The sequence below is a fragment of the Notothenia rossii genome (assembly GCF_949606895.1).
Source record: "Notothenia rossii genome assembly, chromosome: 7".
NCBI lineage: Eukaryota > Metazoa > Chordata > Actinopteri > Perciformes > Nototheniidae > Notothenia > Notothenia rossii.
Window position 1 is genome coordinate 82289151 of NC_136905.1, and position 25754 is coordinate 82314904.

General features: G+C 40.7%; 1 protein-coding gene across 2 annotated transcripts; it reads left to right on the top strand.

The window, feature by feature from the left end:
- The first annotated feature begins 1847 nt into the window (after positions 1–1847).
- On the top strand, positions 1848–23657 carry ganc (glucosidase, alpha; neutral C). Of its 2 annotated transcripts, none has more exons than XM_079693079.1 (21): positions 1848–2194; positions 2354–2375; positions 3068–3128; positions 4858–4954; positions 6612–6795; positions 8426–8570; positions 9202–9437; positions 9756–9882; positions 10112–10191; positions 10356–10499; positions 11017–11113; positions 12256–12357; positions 15577–15751; positions 17844–17912; positions 18007–18071; positions 18160–18236; positions 18871–18945; positions 20360–20473; positions 21081–21193; positions 22539–22645; positions 23343–23657. In XM_079693079.1, the coding sequence occupies exons 1-21, from the start codon at positions 1863–1865 to the stop codon at positions 23450–23452; spliced, it is 2532 nt and encodes an 843-aa protein (XP_079549205.1). In that variant the 5' UTR covers positions 1848–1862; the 3' UTR covers positions 23453–23657. The 2 variants fall into 2 exon arrangements, with proteins under 2 accessions (XP_079549205.1, XP_079549206.1); XM_079693080.1 differs by having other exon boundaries at positions 22542–22645.
- The last annotated feature ends 2097 nt before the right edge of the window (positions 23658–25754 follow it).

Genomic DNA, 25754 nt, shown 5'->3' on the forward strand with positions numbered 1-25754 from the left:
CCTTTGTTCTTTAAAGTAGAGACACTACATACTGATATACACCTGAACATCAGCAGGAGAGGACTCTTTAAAGTAGAGACACTACATACTGATATACCCCTGAACATCAGCAGGAGAGGACTCTTTAAAGTAGAGACACTACATACTGATATACACCTGAACATCAGCAGGAGAGGACTCTTTAAAGTAGAGACACTACATACTGATATACACCTGAACATCAGCAGGAGAGGACTCTTTAAAGTAGAGACACTACATACTGATATACACCTGAACATCAGCAGGAGAGGACTCTTTAAAGTAGAGACACTACATACTGATATACACCTGAACATCAGCAGGAGAGGACTCTTTAAAGTAGAGACACTACTTACTGATATACACCTGAACATCAGCAGGAGAGGACTCTTTAAAGTAGGGACACTACATACTAATATACACCTGAACATCAGCAGGAGAGGACTCTTTAAAGTACAGACACTACATACTGATATACACCTGAACATCAGCAGGAGAGGACTCTTTAAAGTAGAGACACTACATACTGATATACACTTGAACATCAGCAGGAGAGGACTCTTTAAAGTAGAGGACACTACATACTGATATACACCTGAACATCAGCAGGAGAGGACTCTTTAAAGTAGAGACACTACATACTGATATACACCTGAACATCAGCAGGAGAGGACTCTTTAAAGTAGAGACACTACATACTGATATACACCTGAACATCAGCAGGAGAGGACTCTTTAAAGTAGAGACACTACATACTGATATACACTTGAACATCAGCAGGAGAGGACTCTTTAAAGTAGAGACACTACATACTGATATACACCTGAACATCAGCAGGAGAGGACTCTTTAAAGTAGAGACACTACATACTGATATACACCTGAACATCAGCAGGAGAGGACTCTTTAAAGTAGAGACACTACATACTGATATACACCTGAACATCAGCAGGAGAGGACTCTTTAAAGTAGAGACACTACATACTGATATACACCTGAACATCAGCAGGAGAGGACTCTTTAAAGTAGGGACACTACATACTGATATACACCTGAACATCAGCAGGAGAGGACTCTTTAAAGTAGAGACACTACATACTGATATACACCTGAACATCAGCAGGAGAGGACTCTTTAAAGTAGAGACACTACATACTGATATACACCTGAACATCAGCAGGAGAGGACTCTTTAAAGTAGAGACACTACATACTGATATACACCTGAACATCAGCAGGAGAGGACTCTTTAAAGTAGAGACACTACTTACTGATATACACCTGAACATCAGCAGGAGAGGACTCTTTAAAGTAGGGACACTACATACTAATATACACCTGAACATCAGCAGGAGAGGACTCTTTAAAGTACAGACACTACATACTGATATACACCTGAACATCAGCAGGAGAGGACTCTTTAAAGTAGAGACACTACATACTGATATACACTTGAACATCAGCAGGAGAGGACTCTTTAAAGTAGAGACACTACATACTGATATACACCTGAACATCAGCAGGAGAGGACTCTTTAAAGTAGAGACACTACATACTGATATACACCTGAACATCAGCAGGAGAGGACTCTTTAAAGTAGAGACACTACATACTGATATACACCTGAACATCAGCAGGAGAGGACTCTTTAAAGTAGAGACACTACATACTGATATACACCTGAACATCAGCAGGAGAGGACTCTTTAAAGTAGAGACACTACATACTGATATACACCTGAACATCAGCAGGAGAGGACTCTTTAAAGTAGGGACACTACATACTGATATACACCTGAACATCAGCAGGAGAGGACTCTTTAAAGTAGAGACACTACATACTTTAAATGTCAAAAATAATACTTCACAGTATATTCAAACAAAACCATATAACCTGCCAACAAAAAACAATAAATGGCTCCTACAGGACAGTTTCCATCTCCACATGGCTGCAGTATTCTTTGTTTCTCCCTTCCTCTTGCAGGTTGAGAGTGGAGAGGCGGTCGAAGCTGTGTGTCTCTCTCTCCTGGTCCTCAGGGCGTCACCAGATCTGCGTTTGGCATTTCCCTTTCCGTCTGGAGATCCTGTGTGAGGACAAAGTGATGGTTACGTTCAACTCTAGGAGCAAACTGTGGTTCGAGACGCTGCAGGATCCACCAAGGAGAGGGTGTGAGGGAAGGTAGTGTACTGGAACCCTTATATACCCAAACTTACTTATCGCTGCATTATTTTATCCATACATTTCTTTATAAATGTCTTCTCTATCAGACACATGGGACACATTTAAACACATCTAAAGGTGAATTAAATTAGATTTTCTTTGTGTCTTTTTCCTCAGAGCCTCTTCTCATGGCAGTGAGGTAATACAATACTAACATTTTAAACCACATGTGTCAAACTCAAGGCCCGGGGGCCAAATCAGGCCCGTGGTGGATTTAATTCGGCCCGCAGGATAACTTCTAATTCCTATTAGATCTGGCCCTCCGGTATATTGCACGCACACCTTCACTCCATCCTGAGGGTCTCCTCAGCTCAGAGCCTGAGCCCAAACATTGATGACCTAGCACCCAAGATGAGATGCCAAGTATCTGAGCTAGCATCACAGAACAGCACACTGAGTTTAATGGATGTTTCCTTCTGCACTTTCTCTCTCACGACAACAGGGCATGTTTGGTTTCTCTTTGAGGGAAATAGTTTTGTTGAAGCTGTTGTTGGCCTGTGGGAAAATGTAATCATAAGAAATGACTCTGGAAAAGCTGCAGATAGAGCCATAAGAAATGAATCAACTGATTATTTAATGTTTAACTTTGTTTTTATATGCAATCATTGAAGCTTTGTTAGTTCCAGGTTTAATATGTGCAATAAGTTCATTTCAATAAGTTCTGCAATAAACATTGAACCAGTCCGGCCCTCCACTAGTACCCATTTTTTTTATTTTGGCCCACTGTGTATTTGAGTTAGACACCTATGGTTTAAACTATAGTGTAATATAACTTCTAAGCCTTTAACGGTCTTTAAATGCATTTATTTATCTGCTTTCTTCCTCTGACAGTCACAGGAGGACACATTATGGAAAGAGACGTTCAGACAGTTCGTGGATGTCAAAGCTAATGGTTTGTTTCTGCTATTTAATTACTATTTTAAAAGATAGACTCAACATTAAAGGTGTTATTATTTTATTGTCTCAGGATATAAATAGAATTGTGTGAAATAATTATGCTGGGAGGCTCCATTAGAGAAAAACAATTATTTAAATGTATAAAAAGACGTGATAAATTGCTTTAAATAATGTATAAATCCATAAAACATGGCAAGAAATTATAAATAAATAAACTATAGCAGATATTCCCTGTAATGCATTAAACTGTAGAGGAATATTGTTTTATTTCTCCGATATATGTTTCTGTTAAAATAAATCGTTTTTAAACAGATTGGATTAAATTCAACCCTATCGTCATTTAGGCATTAAATACATATTCAAACTATGTATAGTAACCACATTTATGTAGCATCCTTCCAAACAAATTTATAAACATCATTTAACACAAAACAGCTATTTTTAACAGTCTTCATTCAGGGTAAAAACACCATATTTTAGAGACTGAAAAAAGCACTTTTCTAACAGTTTTGCTTAAAAATGTGTTTTATGATTAATTCAATAATGATACAAATAGCCGTTTGATGTATTGTTAGAGCTAGAGATGTCCCGATCCGATCACGTGATCGGGGATCGGAGCCGATCACGTGATTTTCAAAAGATCGGAATCGGGAGGAAAAAAATCAGGGATCGGGATTTTTTTTTTTTTTTTAAATACTTTAAAAAAAAAATTGTATTCAATGTTACAAAACAAAAATGACCATGTTCAAGTCTTAAAGTCATCCTGTATGTGTTGCTTCTTTGGGGCTTGTTTTCATAGACCTGGTTGCTTATTTCTCTCAAATCTGGCAACAGAGTGGGCGCAGTGTCTAATAGTAGCAGTAAGCTAACGAGTACTGATAAGCTTTATTTTGTTTTGATCCAATGCTGCACAACTGAACTGATCCAATGCTGCTGTGAAAGAAAGAAGCTATGTCCATGTTGGATAGAATATCCAATTTAAATAAAAAAATAACCTTAAGGGACAACTTGAATGCTTTTTTTTCTCTTAATGCATTGCATAAAGATCGGATCGGGAAAAATCGGTATCGGCAAATTGTCAAAATCAAATGATCGGAATCGGATCGGCAGCAAAAAAAGTTGATCGGGACATCCCTATTTAGAGCTCTTCATCACATATTAAATCTACTCTAGAAAGCTGATGCAAAAAACACCTGATGTTTGTTGTAAGTTGTAACGTGTGTTTTCTACTTCAAAATACATTTTCAGATCAATTTTTGGACATTATGGACAACCAAAGTAAAAACCAAGATAGTAATATTAGTTTTCCCGTCTGCTGCAAAACCCCAGGACATCTGGAGGGGCATGAATCAGATTAAAGTGCTTCCTGTTGCTCTGCAGGTCCGAGCAGCGTTGGTTCTGATCTCTGCATTATTTACTCTAAATAGTTTTTGTATTAAATTCAACCCTAGTGTCATTTAACAGGCTGTAAATCCATATTTAAACTATATATAATAACTGTATTTACGTAGCATCTTTCCTAACAAATTGATAGACATCATTTAATACAAAAACACCTGATTTCTGATGTTTGTCGTAACGTGTGTTTTCTACTTTAAAATACATTTTCAGATACATCTTTGAGCATTGAACATTATCGATATTAGTTTTTCTCGACTGCTGCAAAACCCCATGACCATCTGGAGGGGCATGAGTCAGATCAAAGTGCTTCTGTTGCTCTGCAGGTCCGAGCAGCGTTGGTTCTGACCTCTCTCTGCACGGCTTCTCTCACGTGTTCGGGCTGCCGGAGCACGCCGACGGCCTCCAGCTCAGAGACACCAGGTGAGTGGAAAGAAAAAGATCTGTGATTATGGCGTAACCTGTGTTGGGGAAATATGTTCCGAGGCCCATTCTTTATAATTCATGTTTTATTTATTTAAACTGGGATTTTAAATGTTTTTCTTAATTTTTTAGGGTTTTTTATTGGGTGTGATTTTAGAATTAATTAAAAAAAAAAGATAATTCAATTAAAAAACTTTTTTTTAAATAGGTATATACATGTAGACATAAGAAGTTAAGCGAAGAATCTGCAATAAAAAAATCTAATCAAATATATTTGTACAAACAAAGGAAGTGAAATGTCCATTAAAATAAAAAAAATTGTAAAATATTGATATAAGCTTAAGAAGATAAGAATTTGGATAAACAGATGACATAAAAAAACATTAATATATCAAAGGAGGTGCAAGTAAAATGGACAATAAGAAATGTAATACAAATATATGTAAACATAAGAAGTTAAAGGTGGGGTAGGTAATTCACTTCAGAAACACTTGTTGTTATATTCCATGGAATGCTCTTAACATCCCGATAGCAATGAATATATAAAATGCTTTGACAATAAATCTCATCTGTGGAAGCCGTGGCGCTGTAAAACGCACGACCAATCATCTGAGCCGGCCCAGCTAAAGTAACTGGATGGCCTACCTGCCTGTCAGCCTTCCATCTGTGCTCAAACTTATCTCGTGCCCTCATTGGTCAATCATGTGCGCGTTCGAGTATGTTGGAGGAGGGGCTCTGGAAGGAAGTCTGAAGGAAGGGGCAGATTCTTTCCAGCTGCGTACTTTCAAATTCTAGCGCACTCGAGCTGGTTTCTGCATTCCTACCTACCCTACCTTTAAGCTAAGAATGTACCTGTTTATCAGTTTGTACTGCCCTCACTGAACACAGGCCTTGAGCTGCTCTCAGTGTTTTGTCTCCTTATTCCTGCCTGTTGGCGTCAGCTGCTAGAGGTGTTATGGTTTTATCTTGTTATTCAGTATGTTGATCATTCTCTCAGAAACCAGCTAAATACATGGGTCTGGGGTAGAGATCTTCAGAATTGATTTGGCGACCGCGGTGGCACCTCGTAACACAGCATATGTCTTATGAATTCTCCGGCCGAAGCTCCAAATAAACCATCAGTGTTAAAAAAATATCACTCGTCCCCGGCTTGAGCTTCAATCTCAGGATCCATGTATCTGTGATCCTCTCCAGAATGGAAGTAGTCATCACATACAGAGCATCAGCTAGTTCCTGAACAGTGTCCTTCACATGCTGATATCCAAGAGAGGGAGTTCCACAGTCACAAGATGGAGGAATAGAAAGCAGTATTCAATGTTTACTTCAGATTAGCTCCACGTCAGAAATTATCATGCTTGTCATATGTCTCTCTCCATAGAGGCTGAATCATCATGTTCATCACATAGCTATCATATGCCTCAAACAGTCCTGATGCTCTTCTAGGTAATCACACATCCTGTCATGTTCACAGCTACAGTTGATACCTTTGTTATCATGTGGACTCTGATATTGCTCGAGTACATTCACTATTTTCCCAACAATCAGTGTTTGCCATCAAAGTTCCTGCTCTCCTCGTGTCTCTCTGAGTCTCCATTGCTTCAGAAGTTTCCATCACAACCTCCACATGTTAGGTCATAATGTCTGTTTGTGTCCCCAGAGATGGAGATGCTTACCGGCTGTTTAACTTGGACGTGTTTGCGTACGACCTGCAGTCCCGCCTCGGCCTCTACGGCTCCGTGCCGCTGGTCCTGGCCCACAAACAGGACAGGACCCTGGGCCTGTTCTGGCTCAACGCATCCGAAACCTTTGTGAACGTCCATTACAGCTCATCTGACCACCAGGTAGGTCTTGTTCCATTGAAAATCTTATATTGTGTCTCCCCGTATGAACGTCAAAGTTTTGTTTTCCAGGAGCTGCTTACTTATTCCCAAAAGTTAGAGAGACAGAAGTAAAAACATGATGGTTTTGAACTTACTTTCGGTTTAGCAAACGCTAAAATCCCTGTGTTCCCCCGCCTGAAACGCCTCCATTGGACTCCGTTGTTTACCTCCGGAACATAGTGACGTCACTATGTAACACTTGCACTCCTATTGGCTAGCGCTCCAACAGATTGTACGTGATAGGCTAAGGGGCGGGACATCTCTAAAAGGTTGACCAATCACAACAGAGCCGACCAGCTAACCAATCAGAGCAGACTGGGCTCTGGTTTCAGACAGAGGGTGAAAAGAGGTGCTGCAGCATGAGAAAAATAAAGAGCTTTTTCAACATTAAAGCATGGAGACATGTCCCAGTAGAGACACTACATACTGATATACACCTGAACATCAGCAGGAGAGGACTCTTTAAAGTAGAGACACTACATACTGATATCCACCTGAACATCAGCAGGAGAGGACTCTTTAAAGTAGAGACACTACATACTGATATGCACCTGAACATCAGCAGGAGAGGACTCTTTAAAGTAGAGACACTACATACTGATATACACCTGAACATCAGCAGGAGAGGACTCTTTAAAGTAGAGACACTACATACTGATATACACCTGAACATCAGCAGGAGAGGACTCTTTAAAGTAGAGTCACTACATACTGATATATACCTGAACAACAGCAGGAGAGGACTCTTTAAAGTAGAGACACTACATACTGATATACACCTGAACATCAGCAGGAGAGGACTCTTTAAAGTAGAGACACTACATACTGATATACACCTGAACATCAGCAGGAGAGGACTCTTTAAAGTAGAGACACTACATACTGATATACACCTGAACATCAGCAGGAGAGGACTCTTTAAAGTAGAGACACTACATACTGATATACACCTGAACATCAGCAAGAGAGGACTCTTTAAAGTAGAGACACTACATACTGATATACACCTGAACATCTGCAGGAGAGGACTCTTTAAAGTAGAGACACTACATACTGATATACACCTGAACATCTGCAGGAGAGGACTCTTTAAAGCAGAGACACTACATACTGATATACACCTGAACATCAGCAGGAGAGGACTCTTTAAAGCAGAGACACTACATACTGATATACACCTGAACATCTGCAGGAGAGGACTCTTTAAAGTAGAGACACTACATACTGATATACACCTGAACATCTGCAGGAGAGGACTCTTTAAAGCAGAGACACTACATACTGATATACACCTGAACATCTGCAGGAGAGGACTCTTTAAAGTAGAGACACTACATACTGATATACACCTGAACATCTGCAGGAGAGGACTCTTTAAAGCAGAGACACTACATACTGATATACACCTGAACATCTGCAGGAGAGGACTCTTTAAAGTAGAGACACTAAATACTGATATACACCTGAACATCATCAGGAGAGAACTCTTTAAAGCAGAGATACCATTTTCCAAAAGTAAAGCTTTTTTAGAAAACATTCAGAACTGTTCCGTACATCCATCACCACATGATAACCCCCTCCCCTCCACTAGGCCGGTGAGATCCCCTCGCTGAAGAGGAGGCGCAGGGAGCCTCAGACGGACTTCCACTGGCTGTCAGAGAGCGGCCTGATCGACTGCCTGGTTCTGCTGGGGCCCGGTCCACAGCAGGTCTTCAAACAGTACGCCCAGCTCACAGGTGTGTGTGTGTGTGTGTGTGTATGTATGTGTATGTGTATGTGTATGTGTATGTGCGTGTGCGTGTGTGTGTGTGTGTGTGTGTGTGTGTGTGTATGTGCGTGTGCGTGTGTGTGTGTGTGTGTGTGTGTGTGTGTGTGTGTGTGTGTGTGTGCGTGCAGCACTCAGTTTGTGTTTTATTTCCTATTTAATTTTCCTATTTATTTAATTAAAAAATATATATAAACATAACACGTTAAGCTAAGAATCTGCAATAAAATAATAATAAATAAAATATATTTGTACAAACTAAGGAAGTTAAAGTCAAATGTCCAATAAAAAATTAAAATTCGGAAAATATTTATATATGCTTAAGAAGTGAAGAATTTGTATAAAAAGATGAAATAAAAAAAACATTAATACAAACAAATGAAGTAAAAGTCAAATGTACAATAAAAAAATTCAAAATATTATATAATCAAAGGAGGTACATCATGGAGAAGACAATTAAAGTGGACACAAATGATAGGACAGGTTAGTCAGGGGAAACAGATGATGGTGAGCACTACAGTGAGTAGGCTGATCTGAACAACATATATATATATACTACAATATATAACATCTATATTACACCCCCCGCCCCCCCGCTGCAGGGTTTCAGGCCCTCCCCCCTTTATTCTCTCTCGGGTACCATCAGTGCCGCTGGAACTACAACGATGAGGCCGACGTGAGGGCGGTGGACGCTGGATTCGATCACCACGACATCCCGTACGACGTTATCTGGCTGGACATCGAGCACACGGACGGGAAGCGGTACTTCACCTGGGACCCCGTGACCTTCCCAAATCCATCCGGCCTGCAGCGCCACCTGGAGGACAAGAAGAGGAAGGTGAGGTTCATTGGCATTTTTTGAAATGTGTATTTCCACATGTATATTTTCCAAATGTATATATTTTTTTATTTTGTATCTTCTAACTTTTTAATGCTATTTTATTTCTATTTCTATTTCTAAAATATATTGGACTGTTTATTTCTGTGTCTTAGTTTCTCTTATGTACATTGTGTTTTTTATGTTGCCTGCCTGCCTGCTTACCTCTCCATCTATCTATCTATCTAACTATCTATCTATCTAACTATCTATCTATCTATCTTGAATCTTGAATGATACGTAAAATAATACAAATAATATATATATAATTTTTTTCAGTTGGTTGTGATCAGTGACCCTCACATTAAGGTGGATCCTGATTGGTCGATGTACCGCGAGGCAAGAGACGGAGGACACTTTGTTAAAAACAGAGACGGGGAGATTTATCGAGGCTCCTGCTGGCCGGGTAAAGTTTCCCAATAATATAAAGACTCAACAATTAAGCTTTTGATAACGTTTGTAGATGAATAGGTTAAACGTTTGTTCCATAAAATGTCTGAAAACTGGGATTAATGTTTATCCTACTTTCCTAAAGTCTTCACATATCTAGCTTTGTCTGTCCTAAACCTAAATATAATCATGGCTGCTAGTTTTAGTATTTTTCTCATTGTCTTTTTTATGAACCTCTCTCTCAGGTGAGTCCTCTTACCTGGACTTCAGCAGAGCAGACACTCGAGCGTGGTACTCCAGATGTTTCGGCCTGGATAAATACAAGGTGAGTGTAACAACCAAGCTAAGAGAAGCAACATAAACCAGATGTTTTGGGTCAAAATGAAAGGTATTGATAGTATTCACATTAAAAGGATACAAACATTAGTGTTTAATATTCTCACTCAGTGATTTTTTTGAAAGCCATAAACTTGTTTCTTTCTGACGCAGGGATCGACGTCCTCGTTGTTTGTGTGGAACGATATGAACGAACCGTCTGTATTTGACGGGCCGGAGCAGACGATGCCGAAAGACGCAGTGCATTATGGGGGCTGGGAACACCGGGAACTGCACAACCTGTACGGCTTCTACCAGGTGAGGGGGTAGAGAAACTGTTGGGAGAATACTGAATGTACACATGGTAACACAGGTATCCCAACTGTAGCTGTGAACATGGCAGGATGTGTGATTACCTAGAAGAGCATCAGGACTGTTTGAGGCATATGATAGCTATGTGATTAACATGATGATTCAGCCTCTATGGAGAGAGACATATGTTAAGAGACACAACAACAATCAAAACTGTGTGTAGCAGAGAACCAGGAGGTTACATTACAAATCTAGTTTTTAGTTGAAGTCTGATCCATACGGGTTTACAAACTCAGTCCATCCCTCTCAGTCCATCCATCTCAGTCCATCCCCCTCAGTCCATCCCTTCCAACACTTGTCAAATGTGTCTTTCTTGAGTCTTAGAGCAAATGTTACATTTTCTAGAATTTCATTTTCACCTCCTGCATATCTGACAGGTGTAAAACTTGACTACCTGACAGTTATTATTATTAGAGTACGTGATGTGATTTTCTGCATTATGGTTATTTTTGTTTACTCTCAGCACATGGCCACAGCAGACGGTCTGATAACTCGCTCCGGAGGTTCAGAGCGACCCTTCGTTCTGACTCGCTCCTTCTTCGCTGGCTCACAGAGATTTGGTATGTTTTTATATATTTCTTTATTTTATACAAAGTGGACAAATGATGGCTGGGACATTACAGTGAGCACAATCGGTAAAGTAAAATTGTCTAGAAAGTCTAACTCAGGGGGGTCAAACTCAAATACACAGTGGGCCAAAATTAAAAAATGGGTACTAGTCGAGGGCCGGACTGGTTCAATGTTTATTGCAGAACTTATTGAAATGAACTTATTGCACATATTAAACCTGGAACTAACAAAGCTTAAATGATTGCCCATAAAAACAACATTAAACATTAAATAATCAGTTGCATTCATTTCTTATGGCTCTATCTGCAGCTTTTCCAGAGTCAGTTCTTATGAGTACATTTTCCCACAGGCCAACAACAGCTTCAACAAAACTATTTCCCTCAAAGAGAAACCAAACATGCCCTGTTGTCGTGAGAGAGAAAGTGCAGAAGGAAGCATCCATTAAACTCAGTGTGCTGCTCTGTGATGCTAGCTCAGATACTTGGCATCTCATCTTGGGTGCAAGGTCATCAATGTTTGGGCTCAGGCTCTGAGCTGAGGAGACCCTCAGGATGGAGTGAAGGTGCAATATACCGGAGGGCCAGATCTAATAGGAATTAGAAATTATCCTGCGGGCCGAAATTAAATCCACCACGGCCTGATTTGGCCCCCGGGCCTTGAGTTTGACTCTTGGTCTAGATTATCATAATAATCCAGTTTTTATCTCCCTTCTCCTTTGAAGGCAAAGAGTAAAAGTAATGCTAGGAGTGCAGAGAGACTCTTAATTTGGATATCTGGTCAGGATTTCAAAGAAAAGGGTCACATTTCCCAGCCCTCTCCTTATGTTGCTTTACTTTGTTGGTGAAGGGCTTGAAAGGTTTACTTGTACACCTTATTTTTTTATCTTGTTGTTATTTGTGTTCTTTTTGCTTTTTAATGCATTAAAATGTAATGTTACAAATGCTTTAATGTACTTGTGAAGCCCTTTGAAGTGGCTTTATTTGAAATAATCTCATCTTGCCTTTGTCAATGATTTCTTTAGTGTTTTTTAAGCATCCTCTTGGTCATAGAAACATTAATCTGACTCCCATGTGGTGTCCCCGTGGTGGTTTGATACCTGCAGTTTGTTGTAATGTTTCTCTTTTGGGTGCAGGAGCAGTTTGGACCGGGGACAACGTGGCGAGCTGGGAGTATCTGAAGGTCTCCGTCCCCATGCTGCTGTCCCTCAGCGTGGCCGGCATCGCTTTCTGTGGAGGTGAGGTCATGGTGGATTTCTTAAAGGTCTCCTACTATGGAAAATCCACTTCTTCATGTCTCTTCTACATCAACATGTGTCCCCTCTTCTTCATGTCTCTTCTACATCAACATGTGTCCCCTCTTCTTCATGTCTCTTCTACATCAACATGTGTCCCCTCTTGTCCATGTCTCTTCTACATCAACATGTGTCCCCTCTTCTTCATGTCTCTTCTACATCAGCATGTGGCCCCTCTTCTCCATGTTTCTTCTACATCAACATGTGTCCCCTCTTCTTCATGTCTCTTCTACATCAACATGTGTCCCCTCTTCTTCATGTCTCTTCTACATCAACATGTGTCCCCTCTTCTTCATGTCTCTTCTACATCAACATGTGTCCCCTCTTCTTCATGTCTCTTCTACATCAACATGTGTCCCCTCTTGTCCATGTCTCTTCTACATCAACATGTGTCCCCTCTTCTTCATGTCTCTTCTACATCAGCATGTGGCCCCTCTTCTCCATGTCTCTTCTACATCAACATGTGTCCCCTCTTCTTCATGTCTCTTCTACATCAACATGTGTCCCCTCTTCTCCATGTCTCTTCTACATCAACATGTGTCCCCTCTTCTTCATGTCTCTTCTACATCAGCATGTGGCCCCTCTTCTCCATGTCTCTTCTACATCAACATGTGTCCCCTCTTCTTCATGTCTCTTCTACATCAACATGTGTCCCCTCTTCTTCATGTCTCTTCTACATCAACATGTGTCCCCTCTTCTTCATGTCTCTTCTACATCAACATGTGTCCCCTCTTCTTCATGTCTCTTCTACATCAACATGTGTCCCCTCTTCTTCATGTCTCTTCTACATCAACATGTGTCCCCTCTTCTTCATGTCTCTTCTACATCAACATGTGTCTCCTCTTCTTCATGTCTCTTCTACATCAACATGTGTCCCCTCTTCTTCATGTCTCTTCTACATCAACATGTGTCCCCTCTTCTTCATGTCTCTTCTACATCAACATGTGTCCCCTCTTCTTCATGTCTCTTCTACATCAACATGTGTCCCCTCTTCTTCATGTCTCTTCTACATCAACATGTGTCTCCTCTTCTTCATGTCTCTTCTACATCAACATGTGTCCCCTCTTCTTCATCTCTCTTCTACATCAACATGTGTCCCCTCTTCTTCATGTCTCTTCTACATCAACATGTGTCCCCTCTACCTCATGTCTCTTCTACATCAACATGTGTCCCCTCTTCTTCATGTCTCTTCTACATCAACATGTGTCCCCTCTTCTTCATGTCTCTTCTACATCAACATGTGTCTCCTCTTCTTCATGTCTCTTCTACATCAACATGTGTCCCCTCTTCTTCATGTCTCTCCTACATCAACATGTGTCCCCTCTTCTTCATGTCTCTTCTACATCAACATGTGTCCCCTCTTCTCCATGTCTCTTCTACATCAACATGTGTCCCCTCTTCTCCATGTCTCTTCTACATCAACATGTGTCCCCTCTTCTCCATCTCTCTTCTACATCAACATGTGTCCCCTCTTCTTCATGTCTCTTCTACATCAACATGTGTCCCCTCTACCTCATGTCTCTTCTACATCAGCATGTGTCTCCTCTACCTCATGTCTCTTCTACATCAACATGTGTCCCCTCTTCTTCATGTCTCTTCTACATCAACATGTGTCTCCTCTTCTTCATGTCTCTTCTACATCAACATGTGTCCCCTCTTCTTCATCTCTCTTCTACATCAACATGTGTCCCCTCTTCTTCATGTCTCTTCTACATCAACATGTGTCCCCTCTACCTCATGTCTCTTCTACATCAACATGTGTCCCCTCTTCTTCATGTCTCTTCTACATCAACATGTGTCCCCTCTTCTTCATGTCTCTTCTACATCAACATGTGTCTCCTCTTCTTCATGTCTCTTCTACATCAACATGTGTCCCCTCTTCTTCATGTCTCTCCTACATCAACATGTGTCCCCTCTTCTTCATGTCTCTTCTACATCAACATGTGTCCCCTCTTCTCCATGTCTCTTCTACATCAACATGTGTCCCCTCTTCTCCATGTCTCTTCTACATCAACATGTGTCCCCTCTTCTTCATGTGTCTTCTACATCAACATGTGTCCCCTCTTCTCCATGTCTCTTCTACATCAACATGTGTCCCCTCTTCTCCATGTCTCTTCTACATCAACATGTGTCCCCTCTTCTCCATGTCTCCTCTACATCAACATGTGTCCCCTCTTCTCCATGTCTCTTCTACATCAACATGTGTCCCCTCTTCTCCATGTCTCTTCTACATCAACATGTGTCCCCTCTTCTTCATGTCTCTTCTACATCAACATGTGTCCCCTCTTCTTCATGTCTCTTCTACATCAAAATGTGTCCCCTCTTCTTCATGTCTCTTCTACATCAACATGTGTCCCCTCTTCTTCATGTCTCTTCTACATCAACACGTGTCCCCTCTTCTTCATGTCTCTTCTACATCAACATGTGTCCCCTCTTCTCCATGTCTCTTCTACATCAACATGTGTCCCCTCTTCTCCATGTCTCTTCTACATCAACATGTGTCCCCTCTTCTTCATGTCTCTTCTACATCAACATGTGTCCCCTCTTCTTCATGTCTCTTCTACATCAACACGTGTCCCCTCTTCTTCATGTCTCTTCTACATCAACATGTGTCCCCTCTTCTTCATGTCTCTTCTACATCAACATGTGTCCCCTCTGTGGAAAGAGACTCTGAAAGTTTCAGGAACAAAGATTCTCTCTCTTTTTGATCCATTTCTATAAAAACCTGTCTGAAAATGAGCTGATCAGATTTTGGCCACTTTGTGATGTCATAACGATGTGTTGTCTTTTGTAACCATTAGCCAATCAGCAACCAAGGTAACCCCCCCCCCCCCCTCTTATCACCTGAATCTCCTCCTAGAGCACCATTGAGTTCTCTGTAACCAAATCTCTCTCAGAGGGGCGTGGGGAGGGGCTCCTTATTTTCATCTAAAGTAACAGACAGAGAATCAGCACTTTGGAAACAGAGGGGATTATGGGTAATGCTGCAATGATCTGTTTGGTGTTTCAGCCAATCAGAGACAGGTTCTGTATATATCTGAGACCTGTGATATATGGATGAAAAACAGTCTAATAGGGGACCTTATTAGGTCAGACTGTAATTCTGTGATATGTCTGGTACCTCTCCATCCTCTCATACTGTCCTCCCCCCGTGTTTTTCAGCTGATGTCGGCGGTTTCGTTCAGGATCCGGACCCAGAGCTGTTGGTCCGATGGTACCAGGCGGCGGCGCTGCAGCCCTTCTTCAGAGGTCACTCTGCCAAGGAGACGAAGAGACGAGAGCCATGGCTGTTCGGAGAGGAGGTCACCGATAGGATCCGCACCGCCATCACACAGAGGTACACAAAGAATCCCCATCAGAACAAGACTTAGGTTTATAATGACGATTCAAAGGTCCCCTATTATACTGTTCTTCATCAATATATTATAGGTCTCAGTTATATACAAAACATGTCTCTGAAGTGTTTGGCTCCAAACACCAAACAGATCATTGCAGCATTACCCATAATCCCCTCTGTTTCAGCCCTGTTTCCAAAGTGCTGATTATCTGTCTGTTACTTTAGATGAAAATAAGGAGCCCCTCCCCACGCCCCCTCAATGGTGCTCTAGGAGGAGATTCAGGTGATAAGGGGGGGGGGGGGTTACCTTGGTTGCTGATTGGCTAATGGTTACACAAGACAACACATCGTTATGACATCATAAAGTTGCCCAAATCTGATCAGCTCATTTCAGACAGGTTTTTATAGAAATGGATCAAAAAGAGAGAGAATCTTTGTTCCTGAAACTTTCAGAGTCTCTTTCCACAGAGGGGACACATGTTGATGTAGAAGAGACATGAAGAAGAGGGGACACATGTTGATGTAGAAGAGACATGAAGAAGAGGGGACACATGTTGATGTAGAAGAGACATGAAGAAGAGGGGACACATGTTGATGTAGAAGAGACATGAAGAAGAGGGGACACATGTTGATGTAGAAGAGACATGAAGAAGAGGGGACACATGTTAATGTAGAAGAGACATGAAGAAGAGGGGACACATGTTGATGTAGAAGAGACATGAAGAAGAGGGGACACATGTTGATGTAGAAGAGACATGAAGAAGAGGGGACACATTTTAATGTAGAAGAGACATGAAGAAGAGGGGACACATGTTGATGTAGAAGAGACATGAAGAAGAGGGGACACATGTTGATGTAGAAGAGACATGAAGAAGAGGGGACACATGTTGATGTAGAAAAGACACAGAGAAGAGGGGACACATGTTGATGTAGAAGAGACATGAAGAAGAGGGGACACATGTTGATGTAGAAGAGACATGAAGAAGAGGGGACACATGTTGATGTAGAAGAGACATGAAGAAGAGGGGACACATGTTGATGTAAAAGAGACATGAAGAAGAGCGGACACATGTTGATGTAGAAGAGACATGAAGAAGAGGGGACACATGTTGATGTAGAAGAGACATGAGGAAGAGGGGACACATGTTGATGTAGAAGAGACATGAGGAAGAGGGGACACATGTTGATGTAGAAGAGACATGAAGAAGGGGGACACATGTTGATGTAGAAGAGACATGAAGAAGAGGGGACACATGTTGATGTAGGAGAGACATGAAGAAGAGGGGACACATGTTGATGTAGGAGAGACATGAAGAAGGGGGGACACATGTTGATGTAGGAGAGACATGAAGAAGGGGGAACACATGTTGAAGTAGAAGAGACATGAAGAAGAGGGGACACATGTTGATGTAGAAGAGACATGGAGAAGAGGGGACACATGTTGATGTAGAAGAGACATGGAGAAGAGGGGACACATGTTGATGTAGAAGAGACATGAAGAAGAGGGGACACATGTTGATGTAGAAGAGACATGAAGAAGGGGGAACACATGTTGAAGTAGAAGAGACATGAAGAAGAGGGGACACATGTTGATGTAGAAGAGACATGGAGAAGAGGGGACACATGTTGATGTAGAAGAGACATGGAGAAGAGGGGACACATGTTGATGTAGAAGAGACATGAAGAAGAGGGGACACATGTTGATGTAGAAGAGACATGGAGAAGAGGGGACACATGTTGATGTAGAAGAGACATGAAGAAGAGGGGACACATGTTGATGTAGAAGAGACATGAAGAAGAGGGGACACATGTTGATGTAGAAGAGACATGAAGAAGAGGGGACACATGTTGATGTAGAAGAGACATGGAGAAGAGGGGACACATGTTGATGTAGAAGAGACATGAAGAAGAGGGGACACATGTTGATGTAGGAGAGACATGAAGAAGGGGGGACACATGTTGATGTAGAAGAGACATGAAGAAGAGGATTTTGCATAATTGGTGACCATTAAATAAAATCTACCTCAAAGTACTGTTTGTCACGTTGTTGTTGTTGTTGTTGTTGCTGTTATTGTTGTTGTTATGCTCTCAGGTACTGTTTGCTGCCGTACTGGTACACTCTGTTTCACCAGGCTCACACCTGTGGCCTGCCCCCCCTCAGGTGAGGTCTGCTGCTCACAAAACAAACAGATCCTCTTTCAAATAAATGTTAAAGCCGTCCAGAAGTGTGTGAACATGTTGTCGGCCCCGTGCAGGCCTCTGTGGGCGGAGTTCCCGACAGAGCAGAGCGCCTTCACCGTGGACCACCAGTTCATGATCGGTGATAAATAACATTTGAATGATCACTTTACGCTGCAGTTATTTCACTTCTGTTATTCTCACTTTGACCGTCTTATATTGTCATCCAGGAGGAGCTCTGCTGGCCTGTCCTGTAACTGAAGCTCAAGTTAAGGAAGTCAAAGTCTTACTTCCTGGATCTAACGAGGTAAATATATTAGGGATGTCCCGATCAACTTTTTTTCCTCCCGATCCGATTCCGATCATTTGATTTGGACAATTTGCCGATACCGATTTTTCCCGATCCGATCTTTATGCAATGCATTAAAAGAAAAAAAGCATTCAAGTTGTCCCTTAAGGTTATTTTTTTATTTAAATTGGATATTCTATCCAACATGGATATAGCTTCTTTCTTTCACAGCAGCATTGGATCAGTTCAGTTGTGCAGCATTGGATCAAAACAAAATAAAGCTTTCAGTACTCGTTAGCTTACTGCTACTATTAGACACTGCGCCCACTCTGTTGCCAGATTTGAGAGAAATAAGCAACCAGGTCTATGAAAACAAGCCCCAAAGAAGCAACACATACATGATGTTGTGTAATTTGAAACCAAAACTAAGGCCTCAGGATGACATTGAATACAATTTTTTTTTAAAGTATTTATAAAAAATAATTTTAAAAAATCCCGATCCCCGATTTTTTTCTCCCGATTCCGATCTTTTGAAAATCACGTGATCGACTGCGATCCCCGATCACGTGATTAGATCGGGACATCTCTATATATTAATTAATAGTTATTATGCATCGGCGTGGATGATTTATTTACGATGTTTCTGATTCAGGTTTGGTACGACGTCCAGTCTGCAGAGGAGTTTAAAGGAGGAAGGACTCTGAGTCTTCCTGTCACTCTGGACACAGTGAGCGTTTGTCTTTATACACATAATTTAAATAAAAATAATTAATAATAATACAAAATTAAAGCTACAGGCTACATATTTTACATTTACATACAAAGCATAACATGTATATAAATCAAATAAAAGTAAATAGAAAAGAAAATACTTTTAAATGTTTTGTTAATATGTAAAGGTTTGTATCTGTCGTTAAAATTAAAAAAAATATTTCACGTAAGCTTGTATGCTATAACGTGTTTGTTTCATCTTTTAATAGAAACACAGAAATAGAAAACAGAGTATATTTACATATCATTCCCATTTACTGACATACATGCACTTAAACATACATTATGCTTGTATACACAAAGCGCACAGTGTATGAAATGACGGGCAAAATAACAACAAGGATGCAAACAAATTCAAGATGCATCAAGTATTAAATACGATCACTGGACTACTGCAACAGCATCCTGTTTGGTTCATCATCCAAAACCAAAATTCTAAATAAACTGCAATACATCCAGAACTCCTCACCCACACCCGCTCCAGAGACCACATCACCCCCGTCCTTCAAAACCTGCACTGGCTCCCTGTCCGTCAACGAATAAACTTCAAAATCCGTCTGCTAACACACAAAGTTCTCAATAACCAGCCCCCCCCCCCCCCTACCTCACCGACCTGATCCACCACTACACCCCCTCCCGCAGCCTTCGTTCATCAGAAGCGAACCTCCTCTCCATCCCCCCACACGAACCAAGCTCCGAACCTGGGGGGACAGAGCCTTCTCCATCGCTGCCCCCACCCTCTGGAACTCCCTTCCACAACACATCAGAGACTGCACCGACCCCCCCCCACTTTCAAAACGCTGACCAAAACACACCTCTTCAGACCATGGGAGCCTGCCTGCAGACCTCCACTCTCAGGACACCTCCACTGTCAGTACAGGAAGTGACGATTCTGACGAGCATGTTTTTTTCCCGCCCACCGAAGGACTCGTTGGATGGATTTTTTCAAATCACAATGGAGACTCACGGAGGAGATGAGTCCGCCCACCGTGCACTTTGGGTCGGCCTTGGTCAAGCCTTTTTGACCCCCCCCAGGCAGCCTGGTTCTCGTAAAAGTTTTTCGCTCAATTGACACCATGGAGGAATGTAACGGGAGTTGACAGGGGACTCTGCCCGCCTCACGAGTGCCTATTTTTATTTGTGAATTATGCTGTGTTGCTGTTTTTATATTTATTTTTAATTTCTATTCTTATTCTATTTTATCATGTTTTATCAAACCACTGTAAAGCGTCTTTGAGCACCTGGAAAAGCGCTTTGAAATAAAATGTATTATTATTATTATTGAAATTATTTTTTAGGATGAGTTCATTATTAAATAATCCTCCCCACATACTTTATTTATGTATTCAGATATACTCCCTGTGCTTCAGGTCCCTGTGTTCCAGCGTGGAGGCTCGGTGCTCTGCAGGGCCGCGGGACGTGTTTCCTGCACCGCTGACCTCCAGCTGCTGCCCCTCTCCATCACTGTGGCCCCTAACCCTCAGGTAAACATTCAAGCTCACCTATTAGGCAAAATCCACTTTCCATGTCTTTCATATATCAACATGTGTCCCCTCTTCTTCACGTCTCCCCTACATCAACATGTGTCCCCTCTTCTTCATGTCTCTTCTACATCAACATGTGTCCCCTCTTCTTCATGTCTCTTCTACATCAACATGTGTCCCCTCTTCTACATGTCTCTTCTATATCAACATGTGTCCCCTCTTCTTCATGTCTCTTCTACATCAACATGTGTCCCCTCTTCCTCATGTCTCTTCTATATCAACATGTGTCCCCTCTTCTTCATGTCTCTTCTACATCAACATGTGTCCCCTCTTCTTCATGTCTCTTCTACATCAACATGTGTCCCCTCTTCTTCATGTCTCTTCTACATCAACATGTGTCCCCTCTTCCTCATGTCTCTTCTACATCAACATGTGTCCCCTCTTCTTCATGTCTCTTCTACATCAACATGTGTCCCCTCTTCTTCATGTCTCTTCTACATCAACATGTGTCCCCTCTGTGTAAAGAGACTCTGAAAGTTTCAGGAACAAAGATTCTCTCATTAACTCGTGAGTAAATAAATATGAATGAACCTCGTTGTGTCTGCAGGGTCTCGCTGACGGAGAGCTCTATCTGGACGACGGGCACTCGTTCAGATTCAGAGACAGGAAGTCCTTCAGCCGGCGGCGCTTCAGCTTCCTGTCCGACCGTCTGATCTGCCGGTGAGAAACACACCGGCTGCTCTGAGCCTCAATTAGTGGATTCACACTAACTGTGGATATTTAAATCATTTGCATTATCATTGTTATCATTGACCTTCGAAAGGAGATACAGAAACAAACACACTTTATTTATCGTGGGAGGGAAAGTCGGTTTCTGAAATTGATCACAGTTGCTCCATTTAAGAATATAAATTAAATGGAATTAAAAATTGAATAAAATAAATAAATGAATACAATTTAAAAATATTATTAAATAAATGGTATTAAATTAAATAACACAGAAAATGTAAAGGGGACCTATCATGCAAAATGCACTTTTTGATGTCTTCTCTACATCATGTGTCCCCGGTGTGTCGGGGAACTCACGCAGCGTCAGAAAATAAAACCTTTTCTCTTTTCCTCCGTACCCAAATCTCTAAAAACGGGGGAACAACGGAGCTGATCCAGATTTGCGTCCAATATGACGTAATATCTGAAATGTGGACCCACGGCCCTATCAGAAACGTTGCTATCAGAAACAATGCCCGACTGTTTTGGACCTAATATGGTCGGTGTTTACATTAGCATCGCTAACACTCAGAGCTAACCTGTACTGGAGAGCATGTGTGTGAAGAAGCAGGAAGTAAAAAGGAACTCACCTTGTGGTATAACCGGCAAGAGAGAAAGCCTTTGAGCTCCATACTGTTTCAGAGAGAATCCTTGATAATCCATGATATGGCGTTTCATCACCGCAGTATTTAGTTTAGACAGTAGCTGCCGGGTCCCGCATGAGCTCAGCCCCCCCCTTTTTTATTTTGTATACATTTTTTTTTTTTTAAAGCTTTATACCCAAATCAGCACTTCTGAAACAGGAAGTGAAATAAAGGGATATGAGGCATGGCTAGAATGGGTGATCTGTTTGGTATTTTGAGCAAAACACTTCATAGACATGTTTTTTATATATTGGTATAGATCTGAGACCTATGCTATTGCCTAAAAATAGCATGATAGGTGACCTTTAAATTAAATAACAATAAACAAAAGTTAAGGTAAACATGTGCACACGTAGCACAATACATATTATTTGTGTCAAACCTGACATGAACTATTCCAATTTCAAATTAAATTGTCACTAACTAAAGTACGATCTTTGGTAGATATAATAATCAGAATTAATATTAAAACCACATTTAAATCCCTGGGTTGGTTATGTATCGCCCCATAGGCAACGTTTGGTTTTTGCAGTCTCTGAATACATGACAAAGAAATGATTACTCCCTACTTGTTCATATTAAAGAAAAGTGCCAAAAGAAAAGCGTGATGTTTTGTGTTAATAACTTCGGATAATATTTATTGTGTTTTCTAGCAGTGCTGCAGGTGAGGGGGAAACATTTGAGTGTGACACCGTCGTTCAGACGCTCACCGTCCTGGGACTGAAGAAAAAACCGTCCTCTGTGATCGTACACGTGAACGGTGAGGAGATCTAACATACATTATTTTTGTATTTTGTATTTTTAACATCATTTAAATAATTGAGAAGTAATAAAACAATGTCAATTTCAGAGGTGGGGGAAGTACTCAGATCTTGTTCTTGAGTAAAAGCAGAAGTACTCAGATCTTGTTCTTGAGTAAAAGTAGAAGTACTCAGATCTTGTTCTTGAGTAAAAGTAGAAGTACTCAGATCTTGTTCTTGAGTCAAGTAGAAATACTCAGATCTTGTTCTTGAGTAAAAGTAGAAGTACCAGAGTGTAGGAATACTCTGTCACAGTAAAAGTCCTGCATTCAAAATGTTCCTCAAGTGAAAGTAGAAAAGTATTCTCATCAAAATATAGTGAAAGTAGCGACAGTAAAAATAGTCATAGAAGTACAAAGAAGCAAACAATGGAAATACTCAAGTAAAGTACAAGTACCTCAAAATTGTACTTAAGTACCGTACTTGAGTTAATGTACTTACAGTAGTTACTCTACACCACTGGATAAGTAACATATTAGGGGTTGAGGCATTATAAGAATGTAGGTTTCTTTCCGCATAGCATTTAATTATTGCAGAGTACAATTGCAGAAGAAAGTGTCCATATCGCAGTTATATTTTATGTATTTTCGTCAGTATACATATCTTTTAGAAGCCAGTGTAAACTATAACGTTCATTTTGTTGTTATTTACCTCCAGGTGCTGAAGATGTCTCGGCTGCGTTTGAGTTCCTGGAGAGCTGCTCCACGCTGACGGTGAAAGACCTGGAGCTCAGAGTGCTGACGGACTGGGAAATACACATGTGTTAAAAAACTGTCAAAATATATCAGCTTCTGATTTCAGGTAAACAATGTCCGAGTCATTTTACAAAACGTGATTATATAGACTTCGGTGTTTAATTCAGTACGAGGGTTGCCTTGTTGCTTTTATGATTTGTTTGTCTTTTAAACTGGTCTTTATTTGTTGATTGTTGATATGTTTGAATTTGGGAATTAACTCTCACGTAAATTATTAAAATTCAATTTATAAAGACCGATTGTTGAGTCTTATTTTGAACAATTAAACCCAAAGGTCTACTTATTATTATTTATTATTTTGGTTGTTAAAAATAATACATTATTACAATAAGCTTGTCATTATTTATACGGAAGAGGGTTAGGGCCACATGTGAAATGTTTTTGAGATACAAACAAAAGTGATTTTTGAGGAAACTGAATTTGGGGAATCTCAAAATTCAGACTTTTTACAACAAAAAAATAAATAATAATAAAAAATAAATTCCTGCTTTTTTCTCAAAATTCAAAAACAAATCTGACTTTTTTTCTACAAAATTAAAAATAGTTCTGACTTTTTTCTCAAGCTTCAAAAAACAAATCTGACTTTTGACAAAAAATTCGAAACATTTCTGACTTTTTTCTCAAAACTCAAAAAATAAACTGATTTTTTACAAAAGATTCTAAAATAATTTCTGACTTTTTCCCAAAAATCTAAAATAATCTGATTTTTTTTTTCAAACAACTCAAAATAAATTCTGATTTTTTTCAAAAAATCAAAATTAATTTTCTCAGGATTCAGTTTTCTTTTCAGAATTTTGACTTTCTCTCTTTTTTATCAAAATTCTGAGATTATGTCAAATGTCTGGCCTTTTTCTAAGATAAAAAAATAAATAATTTTCAGTCAGATCTAAATTACAGATCTTCTTCAATTCTGATAAACAAACCCTATTTTTAGAAGGCCTCTCATTTTGATGACTTCTTTTATATTTCCATCTCATCAGTGGAAATGGATGTAACGATGCTCCATAGTTACTCCGTAGATATGCTGAGACGGCACGTTTCTACTCATTTTGGGAAAGTTTCTCACTGTTTTAAAAAGTCATTATTTTTGACAAATGTCCTAAGAGAGATTTTCGACATGGTGACATTTTTTTTACGGGAAACAGTCAACATGCCTGACCAAACTTTATGCTTCTTTAAGACCGGATAATCCCTTTGACAACACAGGATATATTTTGTACCTGTGATAAAAATGGAGGAACGAACCAGCTGCAGTAATGCTGAGGCTGCTGGATGCTGAGCTCCATTGAAATCGGTATAATGGCTGAATACTTCTGCTGAGGCAGGCCATCCACAGGGTCACTCTTTGCCCCCCGGACCCTTTGTGTCCCCCAACAATGATGCACCAGCCCCAGGGCCACGGCCACACAGCATTGTCCTCTGCAGCCAATGGGAGAGCAGCATATACTCTTAATTATGTGATGTGTACGGCTTCTGTGCATACGTGTGTAAATGCACAGGTGAATCCAGGTGGAGTCTTTCACTGAGATCTACTCTGTGACGCAGGGGAGGGGGACGTCACACAAAGAAGGAGCCAATCACACATTAGCTGTTTGGATTTATGCCAGGCTTTTGGGATTTGAAGACTTCAGTACAAGTGGCAAAAGCCAGGTTTAAAAAACAAATAAAAAGTCAACGAGATGCCGTACACACCGTCGGGCTTTTTCTGCGACCGGCTGATCCGGGAGCGAGAGCGCAGAGACGGGGAAGGGTCTCTGAACAAACCCCTGCGCTTCAACGGACAGGACTTCAGCGTCCTGCGCCAGGAGTGTCTGCAGAAGAAGAATCTGTTTGAGGATGAGTCTTTCCCCGCCACCGTGGAGTCTCTGGGCTTCAAGGAGCTGGGGCACAAGTCCAACAAGGTCAAGAACATCGTCTGGAAGAGGCCCAAGGTAGGAGGAATGAGAGAGGGGGATCAAATATCTCACCTGTATCACACCTGGAGGCAGGCTGTGGCTCAGGGTGATGGGTCGTCTTTTCATGGGTTGGTGGTTTGATTCCCGGACCATACGACTGCTTTTCTGTCACCGTGGTTAAAAACGTCACTTAAACGTAAAAAAAACATTTTTTATAAAGTTGTATTCAATTGTATTTTGCTATCTATATATATATATCTTTTTTTTTTAATGGAGCAGCTGTTACAAAATCCAATCCCCCCCGTGGGGTCAAAAAAGTTTTTCTTACACTGAAAATATAGGAGATGGAAAATAACAAATGTATTTTTATTAAATATCAAAAATTACAATTTTAATTTCTCTATGTTTCTAAATACTGG